The sequence below is a fragment of the Electrona antarctica genome (genome assembly GCF_951216825.1).
Source record: "Electrona antarctica genome assembly, chromosome: 21".
Taxonomy (NCBI): Eukaryota; Metazoa; Chordata; class Actinopteri; order Myctophiformes; family Myctophidae; genus Electrona; species Electrona antarctica.
In genome coordinates this window covers 23395047-23409306 of record NC_136802.1, presented here as the reverse complement: position 1 = coordinate 23409306, position 14260 = coordinate 23395047, and the positions used below count along the sequence as shown (strand labels likewise).

At 43.8% G+C, this 14260-nt stretch overlaps 1 protein-coding gene across 1 annotated transcript in view; it reads right to left on the bottom strand.

Annotated features, from left to right (window-relative positions):
• Positions 1-3307: 3307 nt before the first annotated feature.
• The window catches only part of poln (polymerase (DNA directed) nu), a 76676-nt gene continuing 65723 nt past the window's right edge, over positions 3308-14260 (bottom strand). Inside the window, exons 23-27 of the mRNA XM_079491288.1 lie at positions 5991-6101; positions 5667-5745; positions 5040-5107; positions 4510-4571; positions 3308-4069 (exon numbers count right to left, since the gene is read on the bottom strand). Coding sequence (XP_079347414.1) covers positions 3977-4069; positions 4510-4571; positions 5040-5107; positions 5667-5745; positions 5991-6101 — 413 coding nt within the window. The 3' untranslated portion in view covers positions 3308-3976. The remainder of the gene's footprint in view (positions 4070-4509; positions 4572-5039; positions 5108-5666; positions 5746-5990; positions 6102-14260) is intronic.

The following is a 14260-nucleotide window of genomic DNA, read 5'->3' as shown; positions in this document are numbered from 1 at the left end:
GGTCTTCAAGTGGACTGTAGGTTCCCAACAGAGCTTTCAAGGGTCAGTGAACAAACACTTGTGTTAACTTGTATCACTGATCCAATTTGCTCTATTGCACTACGACCTCACTCCCACATACACAACTCTAATACAGCTCGATTTACCTTATATGTGAGATTCAAAGATATTTTTGTTTTTAAATCAGCAATTTCATAAATGTAAAGTTGTAAAGTGTATTTTACTGTAAATAGCATCTGGGGGATATTTTTTTATCCTTTTGTAACAGAAACGATGGATTTAAAATATATAACATATTTTAAAGACGTTTAGAGCTACTAATGAAGACGTGCAACTGTAACAGATGTCCTCTAGATAGAATATCTCACAACAACCCCAGGGTGACTCATGACAGCCACTTTAATAGACTACGGTGTGCGCCATCTTCCCCCGGCGCCCCTGGTGCCTCCAGATAAAACTTAAGGTGGTCTGCCTGGCCTCTGTATTGCTGGAGAGAAGCCAGCACTGCAGCAGTAGCACCATTGTCAGGTCAGTAGAGGTGCTCCGATCAGGTGTTTTGGGGACCGATCCCAATCACCCATTGTTTTTTCTCACGATCGGCCAATACAGATATTTCCCCTCAAAAATGTCAAAACCCACATCAAAACTGTTCCTGTGTGTGTGTGGAGGAAGGGGAGAATGTTTAGGCCTGCCATAAAGATGCAAAACGATATTATACTATATATCTGATGTACTTTTATACCACTTACATGGTATAAAAGATCGGTTTCTCCAGATCGGGTAAATTGCCGATCACCAATTGAGTCGTTTGGAGTGAAAATCAGCCAATCACTGATCGTAAAATGCAGATTGATTGTCCGGTGGCCGATCGATCGGAGCACCTCTAGGTTGGGTCACATAGACACAAGCTAGCTACTCTGCTAGCCGGCTAGCTGTGCTGCAGCGCTAAGGTTTCTCTGTGATTTGGAACCCCTGTTACGGTTGTTGTATGTTGCTAGGACGACCAAGCCGCACAAAGCACAGCAGGGGAAAGATATGCAGTCGCACAGAGGGAGGGTGGGTGGGTGGTGGCGGTGAGATCAATCAGCAGAGGAAGGTGGAAGGAGGAGAGGAAAGGAAGATTAGATGAGGGAGCTGGACTTAAAAGACCATGCAACAATTTGTTTTAATTGTAGCCATGGTAATTGTGTTTAGGACAGAGGACGTAGATCGGTGGAAGGGGTGCTTTGACTACAGTGAGACATTAGGTGCCCTTTAAGGCATATTAAACAGGGCCTTGAGTAAAAAGTGGCTGGGGGCCTACTGGGTTACAAGGTTACAGGGACAAAGGGGCGGAATGACAAAGCCTAAATCAGCGAGTGAGAGGTATAGGGTCAGAGGGTGGCGTATACAGTAATGTAGCCATGCCTGCTCAGGACCTGCGGTATGAATGAACAAAGGCAGGCTTAGTGACTCCCCGGAAGACGTGCGGTAGAAATCTGAGCATGTTAGACATGAGAAGGTGGGAGTGAGGATTGGGTAGCTGGGATCAAGAACTGTGGCCATGGTTGACTCACCTACACCGTCCACACCTGACCTCAGTGCGTATGCAGCAATGACCTGGTTTTTATTACAAATTACCTTTCAGTTCCCTTCTGCCATTCCTATTTTAGAAGATTGCTGTATTACCATACCAGAACTACTACTATTATTATGATTATTATTTTATTTTGTTTTTACTGACAACAATGGGAACACTGTATAGATATAAAGTTGAGCTTTCCTGCATTATGATGATGACTGAAAAACTGGATGTACATATTGTATCGATTAAAAACAACAATGCATTAAGCTTTTACACGTTCCGACGGCAAATTGATTGTCCTGAAGGGAAAGTAAGGGAGGGAAAGAAAAGAGTATACACTGGGAATAATTTAGCTTTAGGCTGATTTATGCATCAGCGAATGTAGCTTGACATTTGTCGCAGAAGCATATGATGCTTTCGACTAACACCAGGCTTGGAGTCACTCACACAGAGGACAGCCTGCTGCGTATCGAAGGGAAATAATAAGAGCTGAAAGGTATAAGGCAGATTCATTTTTAAATTCAATAAAATAGCTGGATATAGTGTAGGGACTTAGGGGGAAGAGGGGGGCTGTGAAGCATTTCATAAAGAGTTGAGCTTTCAGATGGAAGGGAGAATAAGAATTCAGCAGGCATACTTTATCTGTTTTAATCACTTAAACCTTATTTTCTACTTTCAGTCAATCAATAAGCTCACAAAGCATGCCATACGTTGCGAGCTTGTAGATCTGGTATTTTAGATTTTTGAACATAAAAAATAATAATTAAAACTAACTTGATATTAGCATCACAGCACAATATTATTGTCACAATATCGATATCAAGGTATTTGGGGGAGAAAAAAAAACTGCCTTAATCTGGTCCCCCCTTTTAAAACAACTGCCCATGTAGTGTTTGGAATTATAATTTGCACACATACCAGTCTCACGCTCCTCTCTCCAAAGGGATAGGCTGTGCACTCTGAACCAGGGAACAATGGGAGAATAGAGAGCCGGATTTCCATAACACTGTCCATTGGTCAGGGTCCAAACCATGCATACTGACGACCTGGTGAGAAAAAAAACCTACGCTCTCATCATATCAGCATAGCATAGTCACACAGAGCACATTCCAGCCAGTGGCTTTGACAGCTGATAAAAGGGACATTAGCGCGGGATTGGAAAACTACCTTGATAGGACGGGACTCTGCAAATGTGCCCGATATTTCTAAATGCCACCTTTATTACCCTCTTTAAAAGGTATAGCGTTTCAAATCAGTGGTACAAAATGAGGTGATGACATTTCAAGGCCATAATTGTCTCCAGGCTTTGTTAGAAATGTCACACGGGTTACGGTTGTGACTGACTGCACTTGTTTGAAAGGCTTAAAGCCTCTTAATTGGCAGCATAAGGAGTTTCGCGCACACACACACACACACACACACACACACACACACACACACACACACACACACACACACACACACACACACACACACACACACACACACACACACACACACACACACACACACACACACACACACACACACACACACACACACACACACACACACACACAAACTGGGTCAGTGGGCCTGGTAACTTGCATGTATTGTGTGTGTATGAGGCATGTCTCATAAAATAGTGACAGAAAAACCGAGCCAGAGCCATAATGAAAGACACTCCTGACACGCCTGAAATTGAAAAAAAAATGGTTTATTTTAAATGAAGAAGAAACAGGATATTAATAAATACTTCATCAGTGCAAAACAGCAAAAACAATATAGGAGGAACTTTGGATTAGACAAAACTGCCTGATGTCGTTTCAAGGTTGAACACCATTAATGATCCACTGGTTGGTTCAAACATATATTAAAGGCCTATTCAATTCAGGGAACCTCCAAACAATCTATGCAGGCCTGGCTTCCCCTCAGGGAAACAGCAGGGGCCTTAATGAGCTAGTGTGAACACACGGAGGAGGAAGAGGAGTCAATCCTTCCACAAATGAGTGAGGAAAGAGAGAGAAAAAAATAAGAACACAACTGGCACAATCCAGTCTGTGGCTCCTTGCCGTTGCCCCCGGATACGGATGGAGTGAAAGCTAGAACTGGGAGCTGGAAAAGGCGCTGCAGTTGCCTGGTTTCCATAGCGATGGGGATGCAGGGTGAGCACCATGGTGAGCACAGAGAGGGGGGGGGGGGCTGAGAGAGAAAGAGAGAGAGGGAGAGAGAGAGAGGGATAATGAAAGAAAGAGAGGGAGAAAGAAAGGGGCCGAGAAGATGGGGATAGATTGAAAGCACATCTTGGGGGGTAGAGATATGAAGGTTGGATACAAGGGAGATACATATGCAGAAGATAAAAGATGACAGCAACGGATAGGTAGGATAGACTAGAGAGGGGGGTGGGGCAGGAGAGGAAGGGAGGAGGATGAATCAAAGAGAGATGGAGGGAGATGTTGGAGGGACATGAAGCTCACACATGGAACCCCAGGACTTGCCACAGGAAACTGCCACCTTCAGCGGGACCTAGTAAAACAACACCAAGGCAATGGGGACAGTGTCAGTGTCAGTGTGTGTGTGTGTGTGTGTGTGTGCGCGTGCGTGCGTGCGCATGCACACACTGACCTAAATTCAGCAAGGGTCCCTCATCATTCACCTGACTGCTGCCTCGTGACAAACAACCAAACATAACAACAGCAAGCCGGTGCATTGAGTCTCTCATGAATAAAACACACACGCTGATCCAGCGAGCTTGGACAACGACCTTGACTAATCTGATAAAATATTGCTTATCTGAAGTCGCACGCAGTGCAGCCATTACCCATCATAGCTGGGGCAAATTGTCATATCATCACTTGAAAAATGCTTTAGCCCTGCTAGCAGCAGGCTCTAAAGCTTATTTAAGCTCCATTGCACGACCGCATTGACAAATAGACGGCGTACACAGTGAAGTTTCATTCACTCACCTTGAGATGCATTCCTAGACAGTCTACATGCTGTAAGGACTCCATGCTGTTCTTCACCACAGCTGTTTATGTAGGCATGAAAACCAACGCACGCACGCGCACGCACGCACGCGCACACACACACGCACACACACACACACACACACACACACACACACACACAGAGCTGTCAAATAACACTATATATCATATGTTCGTCACACCTACACCCCGCGGGTGAGCTGAAAAAAAAAAACAAGAATATTTGACCTCTTCCCTTCCTCCTTTACCCCCTGCCGTTTCTCCTGCCACTTCATCTCTTCACACACACACACACACAACCACAGTTTAACATGATCAAAATAAATTAAGAAAAGCAGATTAGATTTTTAAAATCACACCTGTGTGAACTGTGAAGTAAGTGGTGCCTTTTAACCGCAACACAGTTGCATGATCAAAATAAAAAACAGACAGACAGAAACAGCATAAGGTGGTATTGATTAATGAGGCTAGCTAACATTATTGGATGATGTTTTGGCTTTGATGATTACCTGCAAACTGCTGCACCTGGCCATCCTCCACCTCATACAGCAGCTCATCATGGAGCTGGGCTATCAGCCTGTACACAAGCGCGCACACACACGCGCACGCACACAACATCATGACATCAGCAGTGGTGGGGCATATAATAGGCCATCATTTGCCCACAAAGTACAAAATAATGTGTCTAATGGTGAAGGTGAAGGTACGTTAATTTAAAGCTAAATGAATGTCCCCTGACTGAGGGCCGGGCATGACTCACTGTTCTGTATGACAATGACACTGATTAACAATTGATGAAGTACCTAAAAACTGCAGGGGTGTGTGCGCACATGCATGTACGTAGGTGTGTACGTGGGTGTGCATGTCTGCGTGTCTGACAAGAGAGAGAGCGAGGGAAAAGTGAATGATGCAGGGGAGGGGACAGAGATTATACTGGATGGCCCTTGGAGATGATTGGAATCTCTCCCCCTTCCTTTCATTTGTATGTTAGGATACTCACAACGGAAAGCCTTGAGGGATGGATAATGGTAGGACGACGTCATTCATTTTGTTCAGACCTACTAACGTATTTCAAATAGATAGACAACTGGTGTGTGTGTGTGTGGGGGGGGGTGAATTGACAATGTTGTTGGTACCTGGCAGAGAGAGAGTTGGAAGAAGAGATGTGAGAGAAGATTCTGATCATGGCCATCTTACACAGGTCAGCAGCAGAGCCTGTAGGACCCAAAGAGGTGAGGTCAGGTCCACACACACACACACACACACACACACACACACACACACACACACACACACACACACACACACACACACACACACACACACACACACACACACACACACACACACACACACACACACACACACACACACACACACACACACACACACACACACACACACACACACACACACACACACACACACACACACACACACACACACACACACACACACACCTTGGACCACAAAGTTGACGGCCTGTCTCTCCGCCTGCATGCGGACGCCCCAGTCAGAGGAGTGGATGTTAGGGAGCATTCTCCGTCGGCCCATGATGGACACCACGTAGCCTTTGATGACAATCAACAACGTGTGATGTTTGATAATGAACACTAGTTTTGATTTGAAGTAAATCATGATTTTATGTTTCCCAATAAAGGTCCTTGGGTTCAAACGGGCAGAGATTAACACACCTAGTAATTCATTTTCAATGAGACCTGCGTTTTTTCTGTACGTGCAGAGAAGTCGAGGGGCGACAACGCAAGCGTATTTACGCGGGCACAGTCCCGTGAAATTGTCGTTTTATGCACATGCCCGCGACTGACCAGACCTGGATTCTGTTTCGCTTTTTTTTACGCTTGCGTTGTCGCGCCCCTCATGAGGAGACCTGGAGCAGACCTGGAGCAGATCTGGAGCAGACCTGGAGCAGATCTGGAGCAGACCTGGAGCAGATCTGGAGCAGACCTGGAGCTGATCTGGAGCAGATCTGGAGCAGACCTGGAGCAGATCTGGAGCAGACCTGGAGCTGATCCAGGCGACAACGTCTGTGTTAATCGATGCCCGTCTGAAAGTACCTTTATAATGAAATCTGATTGGGCAGGCTGTTCCACCTTGCCCTCATCTAACCAGTATTGTTATAAACCATAACATTGTACACTCAGGCTCACAGAGGAACAATAAAACTGAAACACACAAAGACATAACAACAAAGACATAAAAATGAAATTGGTGTGCAAATCTCCTCCTGGAGGCAAAGCCCAATGAAAACATAACCTCCCCCTTAATATTTAAACTAATAAAAAAACCGAATAATACTTAAACTGTATGACACAGTAACATCAAAGTGCAATGATGGGCAATATTAGGCCTTTGGTTGACGTTGCTCTCTATTGTCTATGCCTAATATATTGTCTAATTATGGTTATGTTGTCTATGGTTACACCTACTGTGTATATACGTTATAGTTTGTGAGTTTATCTGTACACACAGCCGAAAAACAAATATGGAAAAATATAATATCACAATATGTTTTCAAGTAGTACCACGATACATGATAATTATCACGATATTGTTTTATGCATTTTTTAGAGTTATTGTTCAAGTTACTTACAACCACGTACAAGGTAACAAAAACTAAAAGAAAAAGGAGTAACAGAACATTTAGACCAAAATACATATTCATTTTCAAACCACCGTTCTACCAAAGTATAAATTAAGCTATAGAACTGCAAATCATAGAATGCACATTCACTGTATCACGATATATACGATATCTCTGAAAAGGCATATCGGAGAAATCTCATGATAACGATATTTATCACCATATCGCCCAACCCTAAGAGGAGGGTGATGATAATTAGTGTCACTGCATGTAATCCTATATGGGCTGGAGGCGTCACCCGTCAACAGGGAGTGTTGGGCGGGAGGACAAGGATGGAAGCTGTACATCCTCCAGGTGGGGGCACCTCCTCACTGCAGGTGAGTCAGTAGGATACAAGCTGTACATCCTCCAGGTGGGGGGCTCCTCCTCACCGGCAGGTGAGTCAGTAGGATACAAGCTGTACATCCTCCAGGTGGGGGGCTCCTCCTCACTGGCAGGTGAGTCAGTAGGATACAAGCTGTGCATCCTCCAGGTGGGGGCTCCTCCTCACTGGCAGGTGAGTCAGTAGGATACAAGCTGTACATCCTCCAGGTGGGGGCTCCTCCTCACTGGCAGGTGAGTCAGTAGGATACAAGCTGTACATTCTCCAGGTGGGGGCTCCTCCTCACTGGCAGGTGAGTCAGTAGGATACAAGCTGTACATCCTCCAGGTGGGGGCTCCTCCTCACTGGCAGGTGAGTCAGTAGGATACAAGCTGTACATTCTCCAGGTGGGGGCTCCTCCTCACTGGCAGGTGAGTCAGTAGGATACAAGCTGTACATCCTCCAGGTGGGGGCTCCTCCTCACTGGCAGGTGAGTCAGTAAGATACAAGTTTATATACTAGAGATGTCCCTCCTTCGTGTGGGACAGTCCCGCATTTCCAAGTCCTTTCAGGCGTCCCACAAATTGAGACCCTGTCCCACAAATTGAGACCCTGTCCCACATTGTGCCTGGCAGACATCAAGTGTTCTATACAGTATACCAAGTCGGCCATACCGACCAACATTTTCATTTTAAAACAAAAAGTGAGACGCCAGAGGGGTTTAATAACAAAATTATGGGTAATATTAGGCCTATGGCCGAATATGACATCAAGATATTTAATAGTAAGTTAAGTAATATGTTGCTAACCCCGACCCGTCCCAAACAAGCAATACTTCTGTCCCTCAAATGAACAGTTTGGATCTGGTCACCCTAGATACAACAGCAGTGACAACACACATACAGTAAATGTGTGTGGGAAGAAAATAATAACGACATAACGACTAAATTGGGGAGAAAAAAGGGCTAAAAAGAAAAACAACATCATGTTTACATCGTCGTCATCCTTGTAGGCAAGTGAGTCATTCATAATGTATAGTATATCCAGTTATGCTGGAGTACACTGTGTGTGAACCTTTCAGTGAGCAACTCAATGACCAGTGGTGTGCAACATCACGGTTGCAATGACACATGACAACACGCGCGGCGCGCAAAACCTCCAGTACATTCCAATATCTGGACAATGAACCAGGCTTTGGGGTATCTCACTTAGTGAGCCCTATTAAGCAAGACGAAAAACCCATGCGGTAATACAGATTTCGCCCTCGCTCTGCGCCTTTTCGTATTATGGAAGCCGTGGTGAGCGCTCACTCATATGGAATACCACGTTCCTGCATAATTTAGCATTGGGGGAGTGTCCATATGTTAATTATTTTCGCTTTGCGCTAATTTGCTATTAAGCCCCTTGACCTAAAAACACTCAGCGCATACCGATTCCGCCTGGGTCTGACCACGTCTTAAAAGCAAAAAGCACTGTTTCATTTTACACTTGAGCGGCTCTGGAGTGCTGCTGGAGTGTTGCCATGTCTGTTTATTATAAGCGGCTTCTTTTTCTGCAAAGATGCTTGTAAATATTGGTAGTTGTGGTTGCTTTTCTTGTTTCTAAAGTGCTTATTTGGGCTTTTCTCCTAATGTTGTTTAAACCAGTGATCCTCACACAGCGACATTCCCATGTCAAGGACCCCCAGATTAATGCATTTGCCCAACTAAGCCAGTGACCCCCATGACAGATTTGTGTTTTTAAATGTTTCAATAACATTTTTCAAAAATATTCCACAATTGTCACTTTTTTCAAAGATTACTTTTGAAAATAGCAGATCTACCAGCTCACAATGCATCACATTCATTCATTAAAACAATGAACTCTGACTGCAGGGGGATATATATTTATAATGATCATTCTAACAATGTGCAAGAAAATATGTAAAAAGAAGGAAGAACTTTATATTTGTGGACAATCAAAATATGCTGGAAATTTTAATGTGGTGTCATTAAAAGGAATCTTGATATGGCAGACTCACTATCTAGAAAATAAAAACATGGCACTTCATTTAAAATAGGTTGTAGACCCCTGTTATATGCGATTCTTTTGGGAGTATGTTTATAGACCTATTTACTTGTTTCTATGACACATGGCAACAGCGAGTTTTCTGGCTTTCTCGTTGAGATTATAAAGGGTCATATATCGCTCATTTCTCAACCTTTTTTAGAAATTAAAACATCTCCATACTCATTGGGAGGTTTGCTTTCATACGCTGTATCACACCCGACTCAATTCTTCTTCAATAATATGCTACGAGCGAAGACCATAACATTGGGGCCGCAGCAATACGCATGGCGCACGTATGGCATTTCAACTCATTCCTTCGTCGTGACTCGAATGAAATAAAATAAAATAAACGTTATTTTACTGGTGTTTTTCAATAGAAACAAATAAAGAGCGTGTGTGCAACAGTCAGTGCATATACGTGCATGCACTATAGGCTATATTTCCTCCTTGTCGGGATGGTGAGCTGAGCTCTTCACAGCCCGTTTGTCTTTCATATTATTCTTATAATATTTGATATTATAAACACTCATGGTTCTCTCATTTCTCAACCGTTTTTTAAAATGTAAAAATCCCCATATTCCTTAGGAATCTTGCTTTCATTCGCTGTATGGTACATGGTTCTATTTTTATCGAATTAAACAATATCAAACGAACTTGTATGTTCGGGGGTTAGACGATTCTGGGAACATTACGCATGGATTGCCAATTTGCCAGCCAATGCTGCGTATCTACTCGCAGTTCCATTCCGATCTGAAAGGTATAGGTAGGTGCCATTTCAAAGTCTTAGTTATTCATTTATGAATCAAATGAACTAGAATAAAGATTTTTACAGCTGTTTTTCATGCTTAGAACAGAAACAAATTAAGTGACGATGTGCTATATCTCCCTCCCTTAGCATATGGCTGCGCCGCTGTAATGACTTTCCAATGAAAACTGCAAGTTACTTAACAAAATAGAGACATAGGCCTACAAGCTATGCACATCATGGCTGTGACAGCTTGTGGATCTGTTCTTTGGAGGCATAAAGGTGACAGCATGCAGTGCAATATGAATAATTAACCCAAATGTGACAAAGTCATGTCATGTCTATGGTGCCAGTCTGCAGAAATGTAATACCACTTGCCGAAAAGGGCGCATCATCAGCTGGTGTCGTAAAGAGAATAGTACGGACATGTTCATTGGGTAAGCCTCAAAACTCCCTTAAACACTCCCATGACTAATTCAAGGCCGTTTTGCTCACACCACGGGGTGTCGAAAGCGCTTCTTACCTGGCCCATAATTGTAATATGACATTGCACCCGCCCCCACGTCTTAAAAACTGTAAAATTATATGTAATTAGATTCCACTTGCTTAATAGGGCCCAGTATCTCTTATGGTTGAGGTAAGCTATGCAGTGTACACACACACACACACACACACACACACACACACACACACACACACACACACACACACACACACACACACACACACACACACACACACACACACACACACACACACACACACACACACACACACACACACACACACACACACACACACACACACACACACAATTCCCAGAATGCGGCATTCATGCACACACACACCGCTCTCACGACAAAAACACTCATTCTGTATTCAGCCAGTTTCACACCATGAATCGTCTGTGACCTTTTCACAAGGAATGTGACCCTTTGCTCTCAGGGCACAATGCCACGGATGTAAGAGGTTAGTTGTTTCTCGTCAGCGTTTACTCATCGCTCAGGGTTCCCAGTTATGAGCAGGTATGTGTACCATACATAGAATGCAGCCCTGTTTTGATATTCAATAAGCCCAACTTTCCTAGTCGCTGTCATTGTCCTGCGAGTCTCAGCAATCCACAAGTCTCTCGAGACAGACTGCTGGCTCACACAATTTTCAAATGCTTCCGCCCAACAGAAGAGCCGAAAACAATTCAAACATAAAGTGGATGTCCTGTCCCGTCTCCCCCACTTCCGTTTCGCCTTTGCAGTCACGTAAGTAACTCCTACTGTTAACCAAATTAGTATGGAAAGATATTTTAAAATATATTTTCATGAATGGAAATGACAAACAGATGAAGGCTTCCTGTTGTTCCTTTCACAGGGAGGAACTACAGACTCCCTGTAGAATTCGCAGAAGAGTTGGCTCTAATGTAAGGAGAGACATTTTGGTCCAACCAGCGGTAGAAACACACTTTTTGTAAAGTTTGATTTGTTCAGCCAATATTGTTGAATAAGAACACGCAGAACCAATGTGAGAGAGGAGGGTGAGGTGAGGGATGCTGGAGCAATGGTCTGGTTTTGATTTGTGTGTGTGTGTGTGTGTGTGTGTGTGTGTGCATGTGTGCATGTGTGCGTGGCTACGTGCACATCTAGGTCTGCTCGTGCTTGCTACAGCCTCTTTAACTTCATGGGTTTAACTTCAATGTTGAGATTCAGACTATATATAATTATATATTTTTTAAAGAGGCTTCCTTCCCCTTCCTCCTATACTCTTCTTCTTCACTATACCTTTATTATGTATCCCTATTATCTCAAGTGAAAGCATGGCACTCTTCTCCCTAGAGCTAGTTACGGAATAATAATGCGAACAACAACAGTATAGCTACAGAGCGACTCAGTAAGGCAGCTTCCTCTCATTATAATATCAAAGACGAGCGAGAATATCCAGCCTGTGTGCTGATGAGTACCATGCGCACACGCACGCGCGCACACACACACACACACACACACACACACACACACACACACACACACACACACACACACACACACACACACACACACACACACACACACACACACACACACACACACACACACACACACACACACACACACACACACACACACCTGTCAAATAACACTATATATCATATGTTCGTCACACCTACACCCCGTGGGTGAGCTGAAAAAAAAAACAAGAATATTTGACCTCTTCCCTTCCTCCTTTACCCCCTGCCGTTTCTCCTGCCACTTCATCTCTTCAATTTTATGGGTCACGGCTCGAGTAAAAATCGGATTTTCTTTTCCTACATTTATAATTGCGACGGTAGGTTGCACATTACTATGAAAACCTGCAAAACCTGTCAGTCCGCCCGTCCGTCCGTCCGTCTTTCCACAAAATAATATAAAATGCTCGATAGTGGGCTCGATAAGCACCAGGCTCGATAAGCCTGATCGATAAGGTGCTTGTTATCAATAAAAATTAACGAGCTCCATCCCTACTCAAGACACGCTCCAAATATGGCCAGTATAGAATTCATTCCATATGTTGATCTGACCCCCCCCCATGCCAAAGTGCCAGTGGTCGCCCAGGAGTCTGCCGTCACCCAGGCGGATGCGTGCACACGACATCGTCCTTTAGGGCGTCTTACTGGTAATTATTGTACAACTTTTAAAACAAACAAATCTAAGAAATACCATTAACAGCTTCCCTGTGTAACCCGCTATACACGCTATTTGTTTTATATGTTTAATTCGCCGTTTTATGATGAATTTTATGAAAATCAGGCTTTGTCAGCATGACAGCAGGATTCGTCTCGGCTCTTATACCTGGCTGCCCGCATGAGATGGCAGGTATTTCAGGTACCAATGAACTTCTACAGTAACTCTGGCAGTACTACAGTCCGATCTGTGTTCCATGAGTCATAATGTGGAACTAAAAATTGTCTGGAGTCCACATGGTATCAAATGTCTTCTACCACCCAGTGTGGATTACAGGGGTCAAGTTCATTGATGATCGATGATATTGGCAGAGACGGAAAGCCAAGGGAAGTTTATTTTGTGTAGTCCTAAGTCTCGTAACACATTTTATACACAAGGCATAGAAAGGCTTTTAAAGAGAAATGAAGAATAAAGTAAATGTAAGAATATAAAAAGAGGAAAGTGTGGATAATGTACCAGTATTTTGCCTGGATTTAAAAGTAGTAGCATGTTTGGAGAAGCCTGAGATCCTCTGGAGATTTGTTCCAACTAATTTATCTTCTTCTTCTTTTCCTTTCCTTTCTCTTCTCTCACACCAACTAACTTCATGTCCTCCTTCACTACATCCATAAATCTTCTCTTTGGTCTTTCTCTAGGCCTCCTGCCTGGCAGTTTCAACCTCAACATCCATCTACCGATATACTCATTATCCCGCTCCACGCGTCCCAAACTCTTCTCCCTTCTGGCTCCAAAACTATGGAGTGTTGAAATCACAACTGCAGACTCACTCCCAATCTTCCACCGTAGTTTGAAAAACCACCTTTTCAGACTCTTAGCCCGTAGCACTTGCCGTAGCCTCGACGACCTTACAGGCGTATGCAAAGGGTCAATTTATGTAATTTAGTGTATACTAAACCATCTCAGTCTGGCCTCTCTGGCTTTATCTCCAAAACCTGACAATCTGACATGCGCTGTCCCTCTGATGTACTCGTTCCTGATCCTATCCATCCTTATTACTCCCAGAGAGAACCTCAACATTTTAGTCTCTGCTACCTCCAGCTCTGCTTCCTGTCCTTTCCTCAGGGCAACTGTCTCTAAACAATACAACATAGCTGGTCTCACCACCATCTTGTACACCTTCCATTTCATTATTGCTGATACTTTCCTATCACACATCACATGTCCACCCATTCCATCCTGCTTGCACTCGTTTCTTCACCTCTTTTCCACTCTCTATTGCTCTGGAATGTAGACCCTAAGTACTTAAAGTCCTCCACCTTCTTCAC